At 43.4% G+C, this 24,123-nt stretch overlaps 3 protein-coding genes across 3 annotated transcripts; 1 reads left to right on the forward strand and 2 right to left on the reverse strand.

Moving 5' to 3' along the window:
- The first annotated feature begins 2,748 nt into the window (after positions 1-2,748).
- Positions 2,749-7,690, forward strand: LOC124665074 (methionyl-tRNA formyltransferase-like). The gene is made up of 11 exons (XM_047202477.1): positions 2,749-2,763; positions 3,799-3,963; positions 4,040-4,237; positions 4,350-4,452; positions 5,228-5,298; positions 5,388-5,492; positions 6,042-6,075; positions 6,325-6,425; positions 6,980-7,039; positions 7,098-7,295; positions 7,378-7,690. Exons 2-11 carry the CDS (start codon positions 3,844-3,846, stop codon positions 7,468-7,470), a joined length of 1,083 nt encoding a protein of 360 aa, XP_047058433.1. The 5' UTR covers positions 2,749-2,763; positions 3,799-3,843; the 3' UTR covers positions 7,471-7,690.
- Positions 7,691-7,797: 107 nt separating this feature from the next.
- On the reverse strand, positions 7,798-16,493 carry LOC124666261 (serine/arginine repetitive matrix protein 1). The gene is made up of 6 exons (XM_047203605.1): positions 15,900-16,493; positions 15,732-15,783; positions 14,897-14,995; positions 8,531-8,595; positions 8,263-8,436; positions 7,798-8,172 (listed from the first exon to the last, which is right to left on the reverse strand). Exons 1-6 carry the CDS (start codon positions 16,470-16,472, stop codon positions 8,104-8,106), a joined length of 1,032 nt encoding a protein of 343 aa, XP_047059561.1. The 5' UTR covers positions 16,473-16,493; the 3' UTR covers positions 7,798-8,103.
- A 2,876-nt stretch (positions 16,494-19,369) lies between these two features.
- Positions 19,370-22,295, reverse strand: LOC124666601 (IST1-like protein). Its single transcript, XM_047203940.1, has 6 exons — positions 22,159-22,295; positions 21,375-21,507; positions 21,181-21,284; positions 20,868-21,039; positions 20,624-20,764; positions 19,370-19,911 (listed from the first exon to the last, which is right to left on the reverse strand). Exons 1-6 carry the CDS (start codon positions 22,209-22,211, stop codon positions 19,564-19,566), a joined length of 951 nt encoding a protein of 316 aa, XP_047059896.1. The 5' UTR covers positions 22,212-22,295; the 3' UTR covers positions 19,370-19,563.
- Positions 22,296-24,123: the final 1,828 nt, after the last annotated feature.

Below are 24,123 nucleotides of genomic sequence, written 5' to 3' on the forward strand. Positions count from 1 at the left end.
GCCAGGAGGCTACGTAACCTTTTCTTAATTCTATGTGTCATGATTACCATGTAGATGCCAAAAGAATACCTATGGGAAAAGTTTTGCTTACATGTACTTAATATGGACATAACTGTCAAATAAAATTCATCGTTACTAATGCAATTTAGTACAATTATGACGGGTTTCAAGATTGGCCATAGTTACACCTTGTGCATTGCAAGGAGAAGGGGGTTTCAAGGTAGGCCATAGTTTACACCTTTATCTGCAATGCAAGGAACTAAAAATATATGTCAAAACATTTGTAATGGTTTGAGGATAATTTGATACTGTTTTTTTTTTTTTTTTTTTTTTTGAACAGGGGAAAGGCCCGGAAGGGCCTAGTGCTGCATTAATCCATCGTCGGTGGAGTTACAATATTTAAACAGGACCCAGAAAGAACAAAAATTACAGCATAGTCCTGGAAATTAGCACAAAGGACCCTAAAAAGTAAATTTAGAAAGCAATCAGGTCCTTCTTCTCCACCGCAGCAACAGAGACTCCGCCGCCGGCCACCCTTCTTCTCACCGGGGATGATACCACTTGGGAGACGAAGACTGTTGAACGCCGCCGGGAATCCCTCAAAGGGCCTCCACCTTGGAGGTTTGTTGGAAGAGTAGCCACCGTCAGATGGCTTTGGAGGGCCGCCATTCGGCCTGAAGAAGCAGAGGCAAGACAGCCAGCGCTGTCGCCTGTCCCCTACTATAGAGCTCCAAGAAGTTGCAGCATCAGAAGATCCCCACCATGCAGGTTGATGTAGAACGGCACCCCACCAGCCCCCTCCTCCATCTCCTTGATGGTTGAAGAAGAGAGGAAGGATAGAAGCTCCACACGCACCTGCACAGCACCATGCCTCCAGACCAAGATCTGGAGGACAAACCGCGAGCTTATTGGGGGGATGCGCCATGGGAGGTCCTTCTAGCAGCAGCACGCACCACGCCGCCGCCGCCACCAAGATTCCCACTGCAAGCTGTCGCACGCTGCTCGGCCGCGTCGACAGCACGCATCCAAACGGCATCTCGCCAGACACAGGCATCACGCCCAACTCCCTAATGGAGAAACTCACCCTACTGCTACTATTCACAGGAAAGCACCGTGCACCTCCCCCATCTCGACTCCATCCAGCTACGCCGGCGGAGCAGATCCGGGATCGGGCCGGGCGAGGAGCCTTCTCGCTTACGACTCTCAACAGGGGCAGCGAGAATGAAAGAGGCCTTCTCACCCACATTCAATTCTGTAATTCCGATTATGACCTGTTTAGATGACAATAAATAGTTAAAACTTTTTCAGTGTAGTATTATAATATCTATGTACATGAATCATCAATTGCATTGTCAAACAAATGAAGGCAAACCTATATCCGGTAGATCCTACAGACCAGAATAAGATTACCACAATTTTTCTTTTGCCAATTCAGAGCCGGCAGCAATACGGGAAAATCACCTAGCCAAACTATGACATAAGAAAACGGATCAACATGCTAATCATACCTGAACGTCAGAACTTACAATTCACAGGTCGAGTAAACACTAAAGAATAGTAGCTATGACATAAGAGCTGCACTTGTAGGCCATATGTTACTTTTACGGCCAGCTACAGATACGGCAACATGATGGAGCGATGCACTGTTGCCGAATCAGTGAAGAACGTAAATAGAACTGTTCAGCCAGCACCAAATTGGTGAGATACTCACGACCTGCCCGTGAAGGTATGTCGCAAAATAAGTAAAGAATATGTAAATGAGGAGCAGGGGATGGGATAACTGACAAAAGGGTTAAAAGGGAGCGAACCTGTGGTTGGCATCTAGAGAGAAGAGTAAAATCCATGAATCCTTCTTGGCGGCCAGAAGAGCAGTTACACGAAGGGAGAAGCCATATGAAGCACTGAGATTTTCACGACTGGAGAAGGCATCTGGTGCGGTGGCCTATATATAGTGGTATTCTCCGCGACCAGATCATGGCCATGTGAAGCGGGCACGATGGAGTAAGAATGCGATGGGATGGAAAGGAGAGGAAACGACGGGTCGGACCATTATATCTTTTGATTTATTGCATCAGCGGAATGCGGGAGATGAAGAGTGACATGGGGAAGCTAGCGTGGGAGTACAGGCTTATTGGGAGGACACTACTGCAAAAAAAAAAAAAAATCTGACTTGAATTGTTCACTTTTTTTTGGAAAAATTAGGTGGCAATTGGGGAGATGGATGTGTGGGCCTGCTGAGGTGGAGTAGCTGCATGTTAAGAGAAATAAGTTAGTGGGGATGAACTATTTAGTTATATAGGATACTATAAAAATATATTTTATAGTGAGTCTATAACAGACTGATCAAATTTAGAAGGCATTGACATTTGACTAAATTTATACATATTATTCACTGAACTGAGCGATTATATTGCGAGGAAGGTGACGCTTTGACCTGGAGTACAAAATTTGACGAAGTTCAAGGTCTGATGTACTTCCTCCGTTCATAAATAAATGGTCGAGGTTGATCTAAATCTGAATATATCTAGAGATACATTCAAATTTAGACAAATCTAGAGATCTATTTTTAGATGAAGGTAGTACATTAAACTTACTTCCTCACGTTGTCAAACATGTAAAGAAGTAGAAGTTGCTACTCAAATCCTGGAGACAGGAAAGACGCACCATTTGAAGAATTTCTTTGTAGTAACAAAACTGCAAAGGGACGTGCACCCAGGTTCAACTCGGGCTTTTCCGCATTAGGATTCACTATTTCCTACTTCAGTTCTTCCATCCGAAGATGGCGTGGACTGGACATGCAATTCTCGAAGATGGAGCTGGACATCTTTGCCGCCTCCACCTCGATGAGGGTTGGCAATGGAGAGTCCGCCTTCTTCTGGGAAGACCGATGGCTGGACGGCCGTTCCATCAAGGAGATGGCGCCGGAGGTGTACGCGCTGGTTCCTAAACGGCGCAGGAAGATGCGCACGGTGCGCCGTGCACCGGTTGACCGCACCCGGATCCCCGACATGGCAGGAGCGCCCGGTGCCCTTGCACTATGGCAATATGTGCAATTATGGGGCAGGCCGAGGGACGTCCGGCTTTCGGTGGAGCAGGACACAATGGTGTGGGTCCGGACGACGGATGGACAAGTACACATCCCACTCTTGCTATGAGGCCCTCTTTCGGGGAGGGATCATATCATCATCATGGGAGCTGAACCGGAAATCCCGGGCGCCTCCCGGGTGAAATTCTTCATATGGTTGGCCTCGTCTAGACAGGTGTTGGACGGGTGAGAGGCCGGCACGTCGTGGTCTACCACATGCGCCCGATTGCCCGCTGTGCAACCAATCCGAGGAGACTATGACACACCTTCTCACCGGTTGCCCATTCTCCAGGACGGTTTGGTTCGAGGTCCTTTCATGGATCCGATCCACCTCCGGACCTCCTTCTTTGGAGGGGGACTTCGTGGAGTGGTGGTCGCAGAGCGTGCGTACCGCCCCTCGCCGCTTGCGTAAAGGTACATCGTCGATAATCATGCTCACGGCGTGGTGGATATGGAAGCACCGAATGCCGCGATCTTTGACAACGCACAACCTTCAGTGCCTTCCTTGCTCGGCGACATCAAGACCGAAGCGCAACAGTGGGCGAACGCGGGAGCCCGGGGTGTCCGCCAACTCCTCCCCTAGATTAGGTTCCCTTTCTTGGGTTGAGTTATAGTGCGGGGTGTTTGTCCTCTCTTGGACATGTACATATAACCTTTCTCTTTACCTATCAATGCATCGAAACGCAAGTCTTTTGTGTTTTCGCGAAAAAAAGTTCTTCCATCCGAAGTCCTCATCCTAAATTTTCAGTCTAGGAATCATGGCGCGTTGCTCCCCGCAGCTGAGGCGCCACTTCTTCTGCTCCGCTGCCAAATCCGCCTCGAACACCGCCGCTGGCGGCCCCAAGAGGAAGAACATCGTCTTCTTCGGATCCCCCCAGGTACTGCACTACTGCCTCCCCCAAACCCTCAGAGTCCAGTCCATTGTCTGATTCAAGGCTTCGGATCACGCCTTAGGTAGCTGCCTCCGTCCTGGACACGTTGCTGGCTGCGTCCAGCTCCCCCGACTCCGCATTTCAGGTCGCCGCCGTCGTGACGCAGCCGCCGGCCACCAAGAACAGGGGGAGGAAGCCGCTGCCGTCGGCCGTCGCGCAGCACGCGCTCGATCGAGGTTTCCCTGGCGACCTTATCTTTACCCCCAAGCGCGCTGGGGAGGTGATTTCTTCAGAACTGTTCTCCTAGTTTTCCCTCACATCAAGGCTGTAATGGTGCTGAATACTTGTAAGAGGATGTGCAAGTGATAGTGATTTACTATGTTGCAATGCAGGAGTCCTTTTTATCTGACTTGAAGGAAGTGAGACCAGAACTTTGCATCACTGCTGCTTACGGGAACATTCTGCCACAGAGGTTTCTTGATATCCCACCATGTGGTAAGTCCAAAAATCTGTGTCAATTTTTCCAAAAAAAAAGCTGTGTCAATTTGCCAGAATTGCCTTTGGTTTAGTACTGTTCAATTGCTGTGCTGCATGATAAACCATAATTACCTCACGTTTCAAACAGAAATACTAGTCCACTAGGAATCCACCAATATTGACTAGCAACTACTGTCTAGTACTACTTAAAATGCAAGACAGCGAATAAGCTGATTCTTGTAGAGCCATTAAGATTTTTGTGCTCGTACTTTACTGTACATGGTTTATTATACAGGTTTACTCGACTTTGCTAACTTTGTTTCAGGCTTTCAGCGCCTCAGAACCAAAGCAGGTCTTTTTGTGTCTATTTTGTGTGGTATTGGTAGTACGCATTAACCGTTGATTTTGTAATGGTTGTAATTAATATTTGTGGAATCCACCAATTCCTCAAATATACGCTCCTCAGACCAGCCTATTGCATGTTAGCATGATCATTCATAGGACTAGGAGAACTAATGGTAACCAGATAGTTTACCTCGTTACTGGATTTCACCAAGATTAGGCAATATGTTTACAGATAATTTGAACATAGGCTTTGTCGGATCATTCATGCTATATCTGATTCTGCTATGGTTCCCCATAAACCCAACTTCCAGTCAGTACACATTAAGTTTGGGAGAACCTAGACTAACCATATTTTGCCAAGAAACAATCGGGCACAATGATTTTTGCTATGAAAAATGTTGTTTGGAACTTTGAACCCTGATCATCGTCATGTCTCCTTGTCTATCAGGTACAGTTAATATACACCCAAGTTTGTTGCCTCTATATCGTGGTGCAGCTCCTGTGCAGAGGGCATTGCAGGTCTGTATGATGTGCATGTTACATTTCTGGGTCAGTCACAAGCTACGACATACAATATTTATCCCATGCTATTGACTATGTCTGTACAGGATGGTGTTGGAGAAACAGGTGTGTCCCTTTCGTACACTGTCCGTGCCTTGGATGCAGGTCCAGTGATTGCTTACGAAAGGCTTTCTGTTGATGACTTCATCAAGGTAGATCATATTTGTTCTCTTGCCAGTTTGATGGATCATCTTAGCTGTTCAAATCTATGCAAAAGCAGTTGGGCAAGTCTTTGACACTGCCATATGTTTTCTGAAAACATTTATGTAAATGCTAAATCTTATCAGCAACTAACATTTTCTATGTTTATTTCAAGATTTTATGTTTTTTTCATACTTTTAGCGGGTGTTCAGAAAACATTTATATAAATGATAAATCTTATCAGAAATCTTATCAGGCTATGCAAGATGCTTTGTTTAATTAAAATAGTTCTAATGGATTATCGTCATACTTTTGGTGGGTGTCTGTCTATCTTCATGATGACTTATCGACCTTTGGAAACTTTTCAAGGGAGGAAAACATACTTGAACTAGCATGATATGTTCTTTCTTTACTAGTTTGCTGGATGATGCTTCTGTGCAAGAGTTTGGTTAGTTCACTTAGAAACTGAAGATAATTGAAATTGCAGATGATGCGGTGATATTTGATTATGAATTTTGCATAATCCTTCCTTGATAAACATTCTAACAATTTGTCTGCAGGCACCAGAGCTACTTGCTATATTATTCAATATAGGTACAAACTGCAATCGATAATGCTCCACCAATAAAGTATATGTACATTTCATTATTTCAACATGACCATTACATGGAGTTGGTCCTCCTAGTGGTACACCTCTCGCGACATCGACCTACTCCCAGATAGACTTGTGATTAGTTGATTATGTTTTAGAAATTCACAGAGGGACATGTTAAACAGTTTGAACACCATTTAGTATAGTTTGGAGATATTCAGACATGGTAATTTCGATCTTGTATTAAATAGGGTCTAAGCTACTGCTGGATGAACTACCATCTGTTCTTGATGGTTCAGCTAAGCAAAAGGCAAAGCCACAGGATGATTCCAAAGCTACACTGGCGCCCAAGGTATTAATGGACATGAGCGGCTAAAAAATTGTATTTCTTATTAATTGATGCTGCTTAATTAAGTCTAGAACTCCTCAGCACTAGTCTCTGTCCAGATTCATGAGAAAAAAACTGACATCAAACCCCATGATATGATGTTAATCATCATTGACCAGTGTAGCTTATACTTTATACTTTATGACTTGCTTCTCAAGTTCACTGTGTTTGCTTTCAAGTGCGGCTTGCTTATCTGGTTGCAAACCCATTTGTTGCATTTTCCTGGCTGTTTTCCATGATAAAACGTCTGGAACTCCACCCTGTGTTTGTAAAGTTCATCTGTAACTGTAGGATTTTAACTATTAGAGCATATTTCTTTGTATCTTTGTATGGTTGTACAACTATGACTGTCATTCTATTTAATTTGTTCCAATAACTCACTTGCTGAAGCTGCTGAACTTAATACTACCCTAATCTACTGGCTCATCAGACTCTGTGAATGATACACTCGAGTGATCCCCTTGAATGTAGTCACTTTATAGCCTGACTAATTTATCACGATAACCTCTGTTTTCCAGATGAATTTTGACGAGTCATGGCTGACATTTGATGAAGAAGCTAAACTTCTTCATAACAAGGTGAGTTTTGTAGTTCCTAAATGTATTGATGGAAGATATTGCCAACCAACCATGGTAGGTGCGAGCATTTGCAGGATGGCCACGAACCCGCGCAAAACTGCAACTCGTGAACCAAAATGGTGAAACCGAGGCTCTAGACATTAAGGTTATCAGTACAAAGGTTTCCACATCCTGTGACCAAACCGGAGATGAAAATGAAGTACTATTCTCAGGGAACTCACTGCTGATCCCCTGCAATGGATCAACTTGGCTTGAGGTCTGAGCTCCGTTTAGCAGAACAAAGACATTCCGCTTTCATGGTGTTCTCTAATTTTCTCTTGTAATAATGTGCATAGTAGGTGTTGGAGCTTCAGCTACCTGGAAAGAAGGCAACTACGGCTCGGGGCTTCTGGAATGGTCTCCGTGGTCGGAAACTGTTGAAATCACCATAGAGAGGAGATATGCATTCACTTTACAGCACATGTGCAAAGGATGCAAAGCAAAGAGCTGTATGCCGTGCTTTGTTTATAACACATTTCACAAAAAATTTTGCGCGTGAGTGCATAGCGATGGTCTCAACTTGCTAAATTGTAGTGTTCATCTGTACTATTTCCCAACTCAAGGAAAAGAAAGCACAATCTTTCCTTGAATGATGGTGACAGAATTTGGTTTTATCATTTCAGAGTTCAATTACCTTTTGGCCAGACTTTTGAAGGCCACAGTGGAAGCAATAACGTAGATTCAAAAGTCAATTAACAGCTCCAAACGGCACAGCTGCATTCAGTTCTCGTCGACCACAATTATGGTGTTCTCTTAAAACTTCAATCATCATTCACCACATGCCCAGTTGGATACTCAGAATAACCAATTTCAGTAAAAAAGAACAGCAGTCATACTTTCAGTGATCGGTTTGCTCAACATATCTTACCTAAATAAACTTAGTAATGCAAAATCATCCACCTAATGGATCCAACCCTTAAATTCACAATTCTAATTACTGAACACAATGGCGCCTAATATTACAGCAGGTACATACAATGTGATGTGGAAATACACAGTATTAGACATTTTAGGAAGGACCAACTTTATGTATTTGAATTCTGCCGCAGCTTCTGAATCCTGTCTCTCCACGACCCTTTTTGCATTGCCAGGACCTGATAAAAAATTGTCTGGTTAGTATCTTTTGGACACACACACAAAGACACACAGAAGTAAACAAAATACACGGAAGAACTTGAGATTACTTCAGGGCTAATAAGGGAACTTCCAGATTGATCATCAACATCCCTAGCTTTCTTGCCCTCGTCATCATTGGTTTTAAGCTCATCCTCAGAAGCTTGAGTATCAAGATTCGAAGACATAGGTACACCAAACATAGCCTCATCATGCGCATCTCTGACAGTGTTTTCATTCTTTGACTATGATATAAACAACAAGGCATGGGAAAAATAGCGCTGATGAGGAACAAAGGAGGAAAAGATTTCAAGTTTCATTATTCTACAGCACTTGTACCTCCAACGCAGAAAGTCGGAAGCTCTTCCCTATGTGTTTAACCAGTGAAGCGTCATCATTAGCACCTAAAAAGGTGAGGGGGCACCAAGTAAAATTATGGATTATCAGACAGAAAATTTGACATGCCGAAGGGGTTTCAAATTTTGTGTAGATTTGTGCACGTCAACCTTTTGAAAGCTCAAGCTACTAAGAGCATTTCCACCGGCGCGCCCCATAGCGACCCTAATAGCCATTTGGAGGTCCGGCCTGTTTTTGGGCCACACGGCACCCAATAGAAGCACCGACAACCCCATGCTACCCACATGACGCCGAACAGGCGCGCCGGCACCCAATGCAGGGTCAGATTTCAAGGGCGGGACCAGCATGTTAGCAACTCTGCAGTCGGCTCCATCCTTAAATGCGACGCCTCGGATTCTCTGCGGCGGGTTGCCACTAAAGAACCCACCGGTTCTCCAAGCGGAGACGCCGCCATAAATGCGACGTCTAGGATGCTCTGAGGTTCCCCGCACACTGGCTAGAGGCTGTTCTATTTAGTGCCCTCTCCGTCGCAGTAGCCTCTACACCACCGCCGCACTGCCCTGGTCCATCGAACTCCTCTACACCACAATGCAGGGCCGGCTGGCCATCACCTACTCAATGCTAGGCCAGAATGGCCGCACGCCGCCAGCGGCGCTGCAACCAGACCCCATGGCCCCGCTGCAGCCCGACGCCGAGTTTGAGCTGCCGGACTTCAACTTCGATGACTCCGAGTTCGACGCGTGGAACGAGGCATTCGTAACAGACGCAGATGCCAAGGCGGCAAAGGAGGTGGCATAGTGGGGCGAGGAGGAGCAGTTCCACGTCGACCAGGAGCAGGCGACGATCCTAACCTCCTTCAACGTGCAACGCTTCTGGCTGATCAATGAGCAAGCGCTCGAGGAGATCGACTCCTCATTGCGGTCGAGTGGCAGAGGTTGCTTGAGCTCAACGCTCAGAGCCAGGCCAAGGCGGCCGCCTGCGAGGAAGAGAGGCTCGCCCAGAATGAGGAGGAATATTTTATGATTTGCCACACTTTTCTTCGAAGTGTTTATTATTGCCACATGTCAGTGAGACACAAAATGGCAAATAATAGAAGTGCAAAGAAAAGTGTGGCAAATTATAAAATCCGCCAGTGGCAGGCGACACTGAGGGGCCAACGCTGCCGCCACGCTCCGGCATCGCATGCGGCCATGCTGCACCACCAGATGCGCGACGCAAGCGAGGAGAGGCGATTGTGTCTAGTGGCAACAAAGGGGAAGAACAACAACGAGTCAGCCTGTCATGCGCCCCAATCGACGGCCAATAGATTAGAGTTTATTTAGTTTAGTTTAGTTCAAGCTTTTGTAAGTAATCCTAAATTTGAATGAAATTTCATAGTTTGTTTACATTTTCTTGTCCAAATTGTTTTAGGGATTCTTATCAGGGTCATCGGTGTGTGCAACCTCTCCTGAAATTGGGAAGCAGGTGCCAATTGGTATCAGAGCCAAGGTTCCAGAAAATTAACACAACAACAATTAAACTAACGAAACATTAGAGCCAGAACCAGAAGCACATATATATAACTCAAAAAACAGTAGCAAACTATTTCTAACTTGGGGTATGTCGACCTAGCTAGGCTTGTGTGATGTGATGTGTTCTGTTTTATTTGACCTTATACTCTGCCACTGCACCATTATTTGCATCATAGACTAGATAGTAGTCTTCTAGAAAAAGGTGTAGCCATGCATGTATGTTTGCTTGTCTTATCATGAAGAGTGACAGTCACATCAATGGACTTGCAGAATTTCAGAAGCTTAAGCCAACAAATCCTCTTGAATCCGAAGATTGGATAACTGCCAGTCAAGTGCTTTTGAATGGTGGGATGCACAGTAAAAGTCATTCACTCGTTGGTACTAAAATATCATGGGAATTGCTCAAGGAGGCATTTTACAAGACATATTTTCCAGAAAGTGTGAAGTGTATGAATCACATATTACAGTAGTCATATCTTGGAAGAAGCACAGTCTTCTCGTAGCAATTGAGGTTCTTGAGTGACTAGGACAAACATATTACAGTAGGCTTTCCGGCTCGATGCATCTGCCACAATGTTTGCCTTCCCAGGATGGTAGTTAATACTAATGTCATAATCCTTCAATAGTTCCAACTACCTTCTTTGCCTCATATTCAATACTTTTTGTGTAAAAAAATATTTTAGACTCTTGTGGTCAGTAGATATCTCACAATGCTCCCCATAAAGGTAATGCCTTCATATATTTAGTGCAAAAATTACCGCTACTAGCTCCATGTGAGTTGGATAATTTTGTTCATGCGGTTTCAGTTGGCGAGAAGCATATGCAATGACTTTTCCTCTTTGCATAAGCACACATCCGAGTCCAAACTTTGAAGCATCACAATAAATTGTGAAATCTTCCCCACCGATGGGCAAAGCGAGAACTAGGGCTGAAATTAGGCAATTCTTTAATTCTTGAAAACTTTCCTCACCTTTATCGGTCCATTCAAATTTAACTCCTTTCTTTGTTAGATGAGTTAAAGGCATGACAATCTTAGCAAATTTCATTATAAATCTGCGGTAATACCTGGCCATTCCAAGAAAACTTCGAATGTCCGTGGCACTAAAGGGTCTTTGCCATTCTGACACGGCTTGAACCTTGGCGGGATCTAAAGATATACCCTCGCCCGAAATTATATGGCCAAGAAAAGGTACTCGGTCCATCCAGAAATCACATTTCTTTAACTTGCATATAATTGATGTTCTCGTAGTGTTTGCAATACAATCCTTAGATGCTTAGAGTGATCTTCTTCTGTCTTTGAATATATAAGGATATCATCAATAGACACAACTACATATTGATCCAAATAAGGCTTGAATACTCGGTTCATTAAGTCCATAAAAGCCACGGGTGCATTAGTCAACCCAAACGGCATGACTAAATATTCATAGTGTCCGTAGCGGGTGCGGAAAGCAGTCTTAGGAATATCACTTGGACTTATTTTTAGATGATGATAACCAGATTGCAAGCCAATTTTTGAGAAAACTTTGGATCCTTGTTGTTGGTCGAACAAGTCATCTATTCGAGGAAGAGGATATTTATTTCTAATGGTCACTTTGTTTAGCTCCCGATAGTCAACGCACAATCTTAAACTTCCATCCTTCTTTTTCACAAATAAAACCGGAGCTCCCCACGGGGAAGGAAACACTTAGACGGATAAATATCTTTTCCTCTAATTCTTTCAGTTGTGCTTTTAGCTCCTTTAGCTCCACGGGTGGCAACCTACAGGGTGCCTTATGGATTGACTTTGTTTCGATCGCAAACTCAATTTCCCGGTCCGGTGGTAACCCTGGTAGACATCAGGAAATTCATTTACCACTAGAATCTCATCTATATTTATTTCCTTGCTTTCCAGCATCGCGAATGTTCTGAATAAACTTCTTCTATTACTATGGTATACAATTTTTGTTTGGCCGAACGGTCTAAGTGTGACCGATTTTTCATGGCAGTCAATGGTCGCTTTATTCTGGTGTAACCAATCCATTCCAAGTATTACGTCAAACTCTTGCATTTCTAGCACGATAAGGTTAGCCTTGAATTTCCACCCACCAATCTCAATGGGGCATGAGTTAAAAATTAATTGCCCACTCTTGCTCTCTAAAGGTGTCTCAACGTAAATAATTTCTTCTAGCAGACTGCTAGGAATCTTATGCTCACTCATGAACCTTGCAGAAATAAATGAATATGTAGCACCACAATCGAACAAAATTAAGCCCGTGAACGTATCGGAAATGTACATGTCACCACATTGTTTGATTCCTCTGCACTCCTCTGAGTTAGATTAAACACTCTAGCTCGGTTACCTCCCCAAGGCCTCTCCCTATTATTTGGATGAGCTCCTGATGGTTGATTAGACATGCATCGACAGGACACATGCATGTATGCACTCAAAGCTAGCACTTAATCTCAACGTTGCATGCATAGTGTACTGTTGTACTAGAATAGAGAAAAGGGCAGCTTGTTTTATTTCTTGTACCAGCCACGAATCCAGATCAAGTCTCAGGAATTTGGACAAGCAAAATGAATATTTTTGAAACACAGGCCAAGTAAAGGAATATTCACAAGAGGTTTCAGTAGCTACCCAAAAATCGGTACAGAGTAACAGCAAATACATTTCTCTTTTAACTCCATCTAGGTCAAAGTCTAGTTCATGTGAAAGTAAAGACGCACAAATAACATAACATAGCAAGTAATTTCATAGCATTTAGACCCACAGATTTTAAGTTCTTACATCACATGCAAAGCAAACGCATATAGCTTAGGTTCTTACATAACATGAAAATCATAGTACTACTAGAGGTCATGTTTCCTTTCCATTCTATAGCCCCAAGAAAGATGACACTGTCATCTCCACCACACTTCCACTCTTGCAGCCTTTGCAGCTTAAACAGATGCACCACCCACACCCTACACTCTTCAAGACTTTATTCTTGTCATACTATTTTATAGATGTCTGATGGTACTACTAGGGTCCTGACACACCCCTTGCCAAGGAGCTGCCATTGGAGCTTTCATCTCCACCGCCGGCCCCACGATATAGGGCAGCATACTTCTTTTTTACTGGAGCAGAAAGCATCCATTAGTTCAACGCAAAGGTGCTCAGTGTCTAGTAGCTTCTTGGCAACATCGTCCAGTTGTTGGCGTTGATACGCCACCAGAGGATAGTTGATGTCTCTAATCTCCACTTGACGCTATGCTGCTAAGCATAGGTAACCATAAGGGAGGCAACCTGCTTAGCCTCCACAATGGTTGCTCCAGCAGCCTCAAAGTACACGGAAGGAACCATATCAGTTGGTCCCATGTTGATCTGAACACCTACGATAAACCGCCCTTCAGGGGCTAGCCTCCAGCTGCTGACTGGTGCACCTAGACCGAGCATTGTCGAAAACTCATCTAGGAACAACTTGGCTGGGATTTCAACTTTGCTGCTAAAGCATAGGTAAGCATACCTGATTTGACAATACACCTTTCACATAATAAGACAAGCAAACATGCATGCATGGCTACACCTTTTTCCACGAGACAACTATCTAGTCTATGATGCAAATAGTGGTGCAGCGGCAGAGTATAAGGTCAAATAAAAACAGAACACATCACATCACACAAGACTAGTTAGGTCGACATACCCCAAGCTAGAAATAGTATCTTTTCATGGTGTTCCTTTGCGCATTGCAACAGATAGAGACCCTCGCTTTGTCTCAAAATTTTGGAAAAGTACGCACAAAGCTTTAGGAACCTAACTAGATTTTTGTAACACCATCCGCAAATTTTGGAGATGCTCTAAATATCTTGCATAATGTCAAATCAGAAATAGGCATTGCAAATTTCCAATCCAACAAAAGATGCGTCCCACTTGCAGTAGCTTGAGAAGGAGCACAATAAAGGCATCAGTTGAAAACTTGCCATATTGCATGAACTGTTATAGCTTATTGTTAGTAGAGACTACAGAGCAGAGACACCAAATATATTACCCATCCCGTGACTTAACCCCTCCGCATGCAATCATGTTCCAATATGTTCAAAATCCCTGAAATTTAGGAACGGAGCACTCATTCCTTCCCAACTGCCTCACATGTATCTCCCTCTCCCTCTCGGCTCGACCCCTCAGTTTCGTAAATTTCAAGGATTCTAAACGGAATGGAACGTGATTGCACGTGGGGGTTTAAGTCAACGGAGGGGTAAAATTGTCACTCAAGAGGAACGGCAAGACACCTTAATCTAAGAATTTTCCTCAAAAACTAATACGCTCTACATATCAGATCACACCTTAACCACTGTGGTGGCAATGGATTCTATAGCTCGACACAGTAGTTTATGTATGATCCAAAATTCCAAATACATGCTTAATTAGGATATTTCAATGCGCATACAAACTGTAAATAAAGAGGGCAACTATACACTTCTGAGATGGAATTATACACTCTCGATCAATCAGACAGCTTAGCTTCCTAGAGTGTGTCTTGCAACTCAAATAAATGAAGACATTTGGATGCAAACTTTGTGTGATGATGAGAAATTTGACCTAGGGCGTGTACAAATAGTTAACATTTGATGTGTAAGATTTTTCTATACCCTAAGGCTTTGTAAAGTAGTTTAACCTTAAATTGGGATTAGAGAATACTAGCAGAGCTTCATACCCAAGTACCTATACTGAACCCTTAGGTGGGTGACTGATACCAAGTTAAATACTCAAACTACATACAGAACCAAATGCAAAGGCATACAAAGGGGATAACCAATTCATTAAAGAAAGAACGCAATCCTTATTGAATACAAATGCAGCCATATCAAGACTGACCTTCGACATCATTGTCATCTTCATCAAGTGGCGCATCCTTATTGAACTCAAATCTCCCCCACCCTACAGTGGCAGTTCCAAGGGTGGAGTCTTTTGAAGCTGTCAAATATTGAATATAAATTATTATCTTCAGAACAATAAAAAAGAACCCAAAACACATGAAGATTGTAGAAACCTAAGCATCAACTGTTGTGTGCTGGACTGTTAATTGATGAATGTAAAACAGGGCATTCCCTATGTATTTGAATTGCATTTCAGCAATCCCTCCGGCCCAAATTACTTTGACCGGAGGGAGTATTTTACTCTGTGCAAGAGTTGATTTATTTCAGTTTAGAGCTATACAATAAATAATGGGATGGCTATGGTTACAAACAGGAACACATAAACATTGCACTGGCTCATAAGACTTATTTATAAATGACCAGTATTCAGGTAATCGGCCAATTAACCAGTTAATTGGCCGATTAATCCCTGCGTGGAGGGTGACCGAGCAGCCGACAAACCGATAAATCAGCCTATTAACTGATTAAGTTGCTGATTAGCCTATTAATCCCCAACTCGCCAGCCAACCGAGCAGCTACCAGTTAACGATTTCCTCAACAATGCGACAGATTGCTGGTAGACAATCGACATATGAATGACTAGAGGAGTTGTGATTACTACTACTGCGGAATACTAAGTCACTGAACTTGTGGTATCGGTGCATACGCAGGTATGCTCAAACAAGTACCGGTAACGCTACTTTTAATCGATCAGCAACAGCAGCCTAGAGTAAATGAATGGAAATAATACACTGGGAAAGTGGGAATAGTATAAATGAAAGAAGTGGCAACACCTGTCTCTGAAAGCTGAAGCTTCATCTTTGCTTTCACTCTCTCGGCAGGGGTCTGCAAGAACATGAACAGCTCATCAACCCGAAAAACAAGCAGGAGGCGAGCAACACCAGTTGCAGAATTACACAACAGTATTAAGTCACGGCGCAGTAAAGAAAAGAGGGACAAACCATTTTATCGTATCCTTGAATGAGCCGCGAGTAGTCCACTTTACCGCCATCCCTACCACCGTGCCCCTTCTGACGGCTGTCGTCGCGCCGTCGATCCCCATGCCGGTCCCGCCGAGGTTCGTCGTGCGAGTTCCTGCCACTCCGGCGAGAAGGCGACCTCGAGCGAGACCGGTAGCGCGACGCCCTGCGGTCCTCCCTCTCCCGCGACCTGGACCGGCGCCTCGGCTCCCTGGACCGGGACCTAGACCTTGACCGGCGCGGCCGCGTGCGAGACGGGGACCTTGACCTCGACCGCGGCCGGGGCCGGGACGGGGAGGGCGAGCGAGAGCGACGGCGCTGGCGGGGTGCGGTCTCGGCAGGCGGAGGCGGTCTGGTGGGCTTAGGGGTGTGGGCGGGGGCAGCGCCGGCGCGGACGAAGCCGGAGAGGAACGAGGAGGAGGTGGTGGGCTTGGATGTGAAGGCGGCAGGCTGGGGTTCGCCGGAGGAGAAGCCGAGGCCCTGCTTGAATCGGCGGGCGCCCTCGCCCTTGCGGTTGAGCTCCTCGTAGTACGCTGCCGCCTTCTCTTCCTCCATCGCCGCCGCTCGCCGGTGAATGGGCTCGGTTAACTTTTTTTTCCTCAGAGGGAGATTGTTGGGCTGGGGTGAAAAGTAGTCTAACGACGGTATGATGGGCTTCGGCCCATACAAAAGGCAGTAGTACGTAACTCTTTCCAAAGTCCAAAGCCCAGCTCGCAGTACGTAACTCTTTCTTCTCCGAGTCGAACACGATCGATCATGGAGAAGCAGAGGATTCGATCGGGAAACCCACCGTGACCGGACTGCCAGAGTATATGTAGACACCTCCCCCCGTATACACGACGCAGATTACGTTCTGTTCGCTTGTTTCCTTGTCGGTGACGCCGGCGGTGCAAGAGCGGATCGACGCACGTCCGTCCACCGATCGAGCAGCGAGCTAGCAATGGCGTCGTGCTGGTCGTCGGTGCTGTCGGTCCTCGGCGGCGGCCCGGGGGACACGGAGGAGGAGACGCAGCTGCGCGGCAGTCTCCTCGGCGACAAGGCGGCCGCCGCGTCGGAAGCGAAGGCGATCGAGAAGCTGGAGGCGGAGGTGAAGGCCCTGGTGCGCGCCCTGGCCGCGGCGGAGAGGGACAGGGAGGCCGCGGAGGCGCGGAGGAGGGAGGCGGAGACGCTGGCGGGGAAGGCCGTGGCTGATCTGCGGGCCGCGGAGGAGGATCACCAGGGCCGGGTGGACGACCTCCTCCGGATGGCTGATGAGTCCAAGGTCAAGGACGCGCGCATCCGCGAGCTGGAGGAGAAGATCAGGGCTGCCACCGGCATGGCGGAGGCGCCAAGCCCAGAGCGGAAGCGGATGTTCTTCTTTTAGCTCACAGGATATGATGTTAATCACTCTTTGCTGGATGACGATCGTGACGTGCTATTACAGCAAAATCGGCTGGTGATGCCAAAGGAGCCAAACCAGTCTATAGTTCTCTCTTGACTACAATTATTTAGTAGGGTTCTAGACCCATATGTATGTACATATCATCTTTTTTTCGTCTAATCTAAATGTAAAGACAATGCTTTGTTAGTGTAGGAGATTTGTAGGGTCCAGTCTCACGTGCATTGTTCGCTTTCCTTTATGGAAAATTATATGATAATTTCAACTTTGAAATTGGATTGCATGAAATAAGAAAACGGATTTGCTAGAAATCAAATCAGGCGTCTGATTTATATTATGTCTAAGTCGACTCCTTAATCATTAGATTTGGCTCGTGATTTGTGCTGATATGATAGTTGCGAGTGGGTTGCAACTGAGATTTTCCTAGTTACATGTGGGTTGCACCTAGATTACGACTGAGATTTCCCTAGGTGCAAGTGGGTTGCAACTAAGATTTCCCTAGTTGCAAGTGGGTTGCAACTAAAATTTTCCTAGTGGGTTATAATTGAGAAAAAAAATGTTCACATTGTTCAAACTGCTTCAAGATTTGTGCTAACTATAAGTGGTATATGAGTTGCAACTAAGTTGCAACTTACAGTTGATGATGTCACGTGACTAAGATTTAATTAAATATAAGAGCCCGAGATCTAGACGTGCCCTTAAGAAAATTACTATAGTAGATTATGTGGGCGTGAGGTTGAATGGCATTGAAGGGTTTTTTTCCAAGCTGAGAAAGGGCTGAGAAGGGACCCTTTGTCGCCCCTACTCTTCAACTTAGGTGTGTTCTTATGCTGGTTAACGGTAGAACTAGTAGAAGTTCCGTAAAAGGTTTGTGTACGAACTTTATTTTTGGAGGATTTATCAGCTTGCAATATGCCGACGATACTCTTTTGCTTTTAGTAAATGTCACTGTAGTAGATTAATTTTGAAATGGACTCTTGCTTGCTTGAGCAAGTATTTTGTATGCATATTACTAATGGCGAACGCTCAGCGTTGGCCGACCGATTGGAGGCTCCAAAATCGGTTGTTTCCGCACCGTCCGATCGAGATCCGATGTCCAGAATTAGTTTAAATGTAGTTTTACATTTACCACCCTCTATTTTCTGGTAATCAACCCGCAGTCCAGCTACTCCACTTTAAAACGACTGGGCATATCCCTTTGGACCTAGTCATACTCTTGATTTTCCCCAAATGTGAAGAGTATTACAACAATAATAGTAAGGTTGGGACAGCGGCATGGTGATCTAGCGACGGCGTGGGCCCTTGGTTTTCTAATCAAAGCCCAGCTTGTCACGTGGTGATAAATGCAAGCAAGAGGATATGGGCCAAAATAAGGCACATGAAGGACCCGCGAGCCTGCGAGCGAGGACGACCAGGACGACCGATCCTGCGCAATCGATCGGTCGCGGATGGGAAGCATTTTCCATTACTAATTACAATGAAAGTTTCCATCAAAGAATGAGAAGAATGCAATGGGTTTATAGATATATTTTCCGGTATGTGATCGAGATCTATGTGTATGAAGAGAGAATATGCAAGGGTGGGTGTCTCCAATCTACATGACATAAACATCTGTTCTATCAGCTCCTGGATAAATAATACATAGTTGGAGAAGGGTCTTTATGGAAGGAAGTTATAGATACCAACTATAGTAATAAAGATTCAAATATTCTATGTTGTCGTGACATACATCCTTACAGTTTTGGAAAGGTGTCATGTGGGAAGCAAATTAAGTACTAGTTGCTGCTAGGAGAGAGACCTGATATTTTGTATTCGTTGCTTAGTTTTCTTTACTCGTTTCTGAAGTTATGTACTGTATTGGAGATGATGTCGATTTCCTTTCAATGAGATGGAACCAGAGATGGGATCCCAGTTTATTTATCAAAAGAAAACGACTGTGATTAAAACAATCAACCACCTTTGTATAGGCGGAAGTTTTATCATGCGTAATGCAAAACGTATTCTAAAAGAATGAATGAACTTGCCATCAATCACGCAAATCCTTCGTACTGCAGAAGGCTGGGACCATAGTTCTTATGACTGCTATAGGATTTAGAGTGCATAATGCGTGTAAAAATTACAGTACATTTCAATCAAAGAACTCAAAAGTCAGAATTCCTCAATTAATGCACTTACAGAGGAATACACATAATACAGTTACGCAAACGAAATATTTTGATAGAGGCATCCAATCCGTTGTCAGAATCGTGCCTCAACAGCAGGCATAGATCACTGACTAGTAACTCTAACTTTGACAAGTTCTGCTGCTGCACGGGCAGCAGCAGAGGCACGGTTGGCTGCAGCAATGGCAGCTCGGGCCTTTTCCAACACATCTGACGAACCTGGTCCAGCGCAGGATATCTCCGCTGTAGGGGGGTGATGTTGTTGACTGGCCACATTACTCTTGGTGGTAGCATATGTTCTTGAGCTCACAACAGGTGACTTTGGGGACTCGGGAGTTTTATGTTTTCTTGTGTCCTCGACAGGTAGAATCGATGGCTTATCTCCAGAAGAAGCAGCAGGAGAACTCTCAATTATAGGTATTTGTCCTTGCCGGACTGACGACCCTGAATCATCCTGCACCAGAAGCACAGACCAAATACGTGAATTTCTAGTTTTTAGGACAACCAAACTATAGACATGGTCAGAGGCTTGAAAAAAAATTCTCTTGACTTCTTTCTGACTCTTTCTATAACTTTCCCCCAATCAAACTGCACCAAACTGTTCAAATTGTTGGCCCCTAAGTCTTGCAGGTAAGCAACCCAAGAACTTTGTAGCATTAAGATGTTATGTCTGTAAGCCCTCAACTGTTACCGTGTAAGAATCAGAATAAACCTATACTCCATAGACTTCTACATAGAAATAGACACTTTCTGGGAACTGGGAACAAGATTTCGGAGGCAAGGATGAGAACAGAAAATGATGCTAGAAGGGAATAGTTCACAAGATGGATATAAAAGTAGGTACACAACATAATTCACCAGCGATGCAAAACAGGATGGTAGATCTGTGGAGTGTGCAATCCAGTTTAGACTCCTAGCTCTAAGTTCAAGGAAAAATATAGATATAGAAGGGAACAAAATGCTCCTCAGTACTAACAAATAATTCAATCAAATTATTTCAAATGAAACACTAGTGAGTGGAGTCCTACAACATTAGTGTATCCAGATGTTAAGTCCATAAAGATGTCAAATGAGAAGTTCTTCTAGCATGACAACTATGAAACAACACATCCATTAGCAATTCGGTCTAATAATTAGGAAATAAGCAATAAGTTAGCAAATATTACCAGCAGATCTTCGTATTTCTTATTGAACTCGGCTTCAGTATTAGATGAATCCCAATCAAGATTGTACTCATGAGCAATAGCTTTCAAAACCTTCAACTTTGATTCAGCTGATGGAGCCTTGACTGAAAGTTTCTCAATTATCTGCACACAGAATGCTCAAATTGTGATATTGTACAACATGCTAGATTGGCTAGCAACACAAATTGCCCTTCTGAAGGAAAGTCTATATTAGAGATTTTCTTACTGTACGATTAACGCCACAGTCAGGGCGCAATTCCATAGCAGCAGCAACAAACTCCTTCCCATACTTGGTGGTAAACAAATTACGGAGATGCATTAGCTCAGGCAAGTCTGAGCATCTTCCTGATGCAAAGATTATACTAGCTATTGCTTCTCGCAATTCTATGGGGCATTCCCTGTTCCACAATAAATCCAGTAGCTGTTAATCATAGTCTATTAAGTGAGAAACAAAGAATCATGATATCTACACAATGGGTATGAGATAAACAAATAAATTTAGTAAGAGCACACCTAGACCTAGGTACATAAGGACTTACTTTTGGACCTCAACAATAGGGACTCGTGCAAGAACAAATTCACAGAAAAGCTCCACAATCTCATAGGCAGCCAATATATTCTGCTCCCGAATAATGTGCTCAACCTACGATGATTAATAATGATAGGTTAGAGAACTTCAGAAAGGAGAAGATCAGAACTATGGGAAACACATATAGCTGTAAATCTAATTTACTCGAATCCTTGCGATTGATTCCTGGCCTGTCTGAAGATACTGAACCATCTCTTTGCGCATATTTATCAGTTGCATCTCTCTCCTATTGCGCAGCAGCTTGATCCTTGAAATGATCAAATTCAAGCATGTTTTGCTACAAAATGTAAGGAACTTCTGTTAATTATACACACATGTATGAAGTGAAGAGCAATGTACGAACGATATGAAACATGTCAAGGTTATGAGTAAGCATTGACTATAGTTCATACTTGATGGCTTGTTCCATTACACTAATATAGTAAGTTGGCAACTGTACATTGTTACGCAAAAAACCGGCTGCTGATGATCCAGTTGGGTTATCCCACACAGATACTTAAATTAGTAAGTTCTATTAGCTCAATCCAGTTCGTTGACCCTTATAATCAGATGCCAGTTATGGAACGAAGCTGCCATACGATTTCCTAATACTTAGGCTGATCTAGATCATGTCACATCTTCAAAACCACAAGATACATGAATTTTCCTATCAAGCTATAATACAACCCATCCAGCAAACGTAATTCGCCACCCAAGGAGACGCTAAAAAATATGAAAAAAATCGTTTGTCCATCGGGCCCAGATGGGTGCTACGTTTTCCCCATCGACAAACAGTCCACCCTCCGAACATCCTCCTGAGCGGAATCTAAACCTAGAACTCATAATAATCATCATAGTGAAATCCGCCGATCCTAGGATTACTGACCCAAACAGAGACGAGAAACTCTAGCGAAAGGGGGCAGTGATGGGATCTGAGAGGAAAACAAACCATTTGGTGCCGAACGGGGAGGATCGATTGAAGAGCGAGTTGAGGGACGACATCGTCAGTAGCTTCCGCGCTGATCCACCCGGCGAAGGCAAAAGGGGAACGGGGTAGGGGAGAGAAGCTGTTCTGTGTATATTTGCGGGTATACCCCTTTACTTCATTGTTTTTACGATTTTAGAGCTGCCATCGGATTCTCAGAAAAATCTGGCACTGGCAGTATTAAACTGACTTTAAATTAATATAATATACCGTTTAAAAATAATTGTCGCAGCTTTGTTAAAATAAAGATGTATATATACATTAAAATGCATCTAGATACATCTATATATAGACGAAGTTACAACAATTATATAAAAAAGGAGGTACTATATAAAGGCTTTAGAAGCATTTTCTCAATCATGTATTCAAGGTATAATGAGATTATAGTGAATCCATTGATGCAGATTTTATTTCAATTGTTTCCTACTAAGCAACCTGGAAGGCTAAACACTTTGGTTTCAAAGTCTTCATTAAGACAGGCTAAACACTTTGGTTACCGGTACTCTTCATTAAGACCGGAACCATCAAACATGCATATGGAGATTTACATGAGTATGTTGGTGGTTTGGATAGTGACCACAATAACAATGTTATATATTATGATGAATTTTAAAAAATAGACAAAGTGTGTCAAATAAGTTGGCTCATTCAATTGAGAAGTCAAAATAATTATAAAAAATCCGTTTGACTTCTTCTCTAGAGTGTTCAAGATATCTCATAGCAGAGAAAGGTTAGTCATTCACTAGCCATGATGAATCTTCTACTTCGTTGAACAAGGGAAATTTTCTAGAGATGATAGATTGGTACAAGGATAACAATGCAGAATTGAGAAATGCTCTTGATCGTGGTGTCAGAAAATGTCGGCTGATTTCCGGTGACATGCAAAAGAAACTTGCAAAGTGTTGTGCTGAAGAAGAAATCAATGTGATTATGGGAGAGCTTCGCGATAAAAAGTTCAGCTTGCCTATCGACGGGTCTTAAAGAACAAATGGCGGTAATTTTGAGGTTAAGAGTTTCATTTTGGTTTCATTTGTTTATTTTCTCCATGAATTCTTGATTTATTTAATCATTATCTACATTGTTTTATGTAAGTATGTGAGCAATGAAGGGAACGTTTCTGTGAGTGTTTGCTCAAGTAACTTGAGTGTAACACTTTGGCTTAGATTCTCTCTGTTTTGTAGGCATGGATATAGTTTCCCCTTTACTTCTTAAAGTCAAGCTAATTACTCTAATTGGTTTGAGGTTGAGGTTACTTCACCAACTAATAAATTAGTTGGATTATACCCTAGGGTTCTAAATCAAGAAATGATGATATTTCACCGATGGATAGAGATCTCTCCCTTGTCTAGGGTTTAATGTGGATGGATTTGGAATAGACAAGGATGTAATAGATCCAAGTTTGATAATAGAACTTGTGTGAGTGTCCTTGTCATGAATTCTAGAATTGAGTTACAAAAATACTATGAGGGTCATGGTAAGAATATATATTGAATTCAAGACATGAAAAGGTATGGATGAGATTTTGGTTGTTCTATGTATTCTTATTTGTTTAGCATTTAATTTGTAGCAATGATTTTCTGCAAATAATATCATATTATGATCTTTCGAAGATCCGATATTTGATCCTCTAATAATGTGTTGTTGGATTAGTTCTAGTTCCATTTGATCTAACCCCTAGATCAAAGCACCTTTAACAAAAACAAGGTTTTAACAAAGGTCTCACTTCAATTCCATCAAGTTAAGTGAAACTCTAATCACTTTGATAAGTTTCATTTGAAAGCGCGAAAAATTTCCCTGATATTCTAGGCATGAATGCAATGCACACATCTATATCGTCTCTATTTGTAGCCTCTAAACCAAGGATTTTACAAATGACACCTATCAAGAGAGATTCTTTTAACAATGCAAATTATGATTGGTTCAATCACT

The sequence above is a fragment of the Lolium rigidum genome, chromosome 6 (genome assembly GCF_022539505.1).
Source record: "Lolium rigidum isolate FL_2022 chromosome 6, APGP_CSIRO_Lrig_0.1, whole genome shotgun sequence".
NCBI lineage: Eukaryota > Viridiplantae > Streptophyta > Magnoliopsida > Poales > Poaceae > Lolium > Lolium rigidum.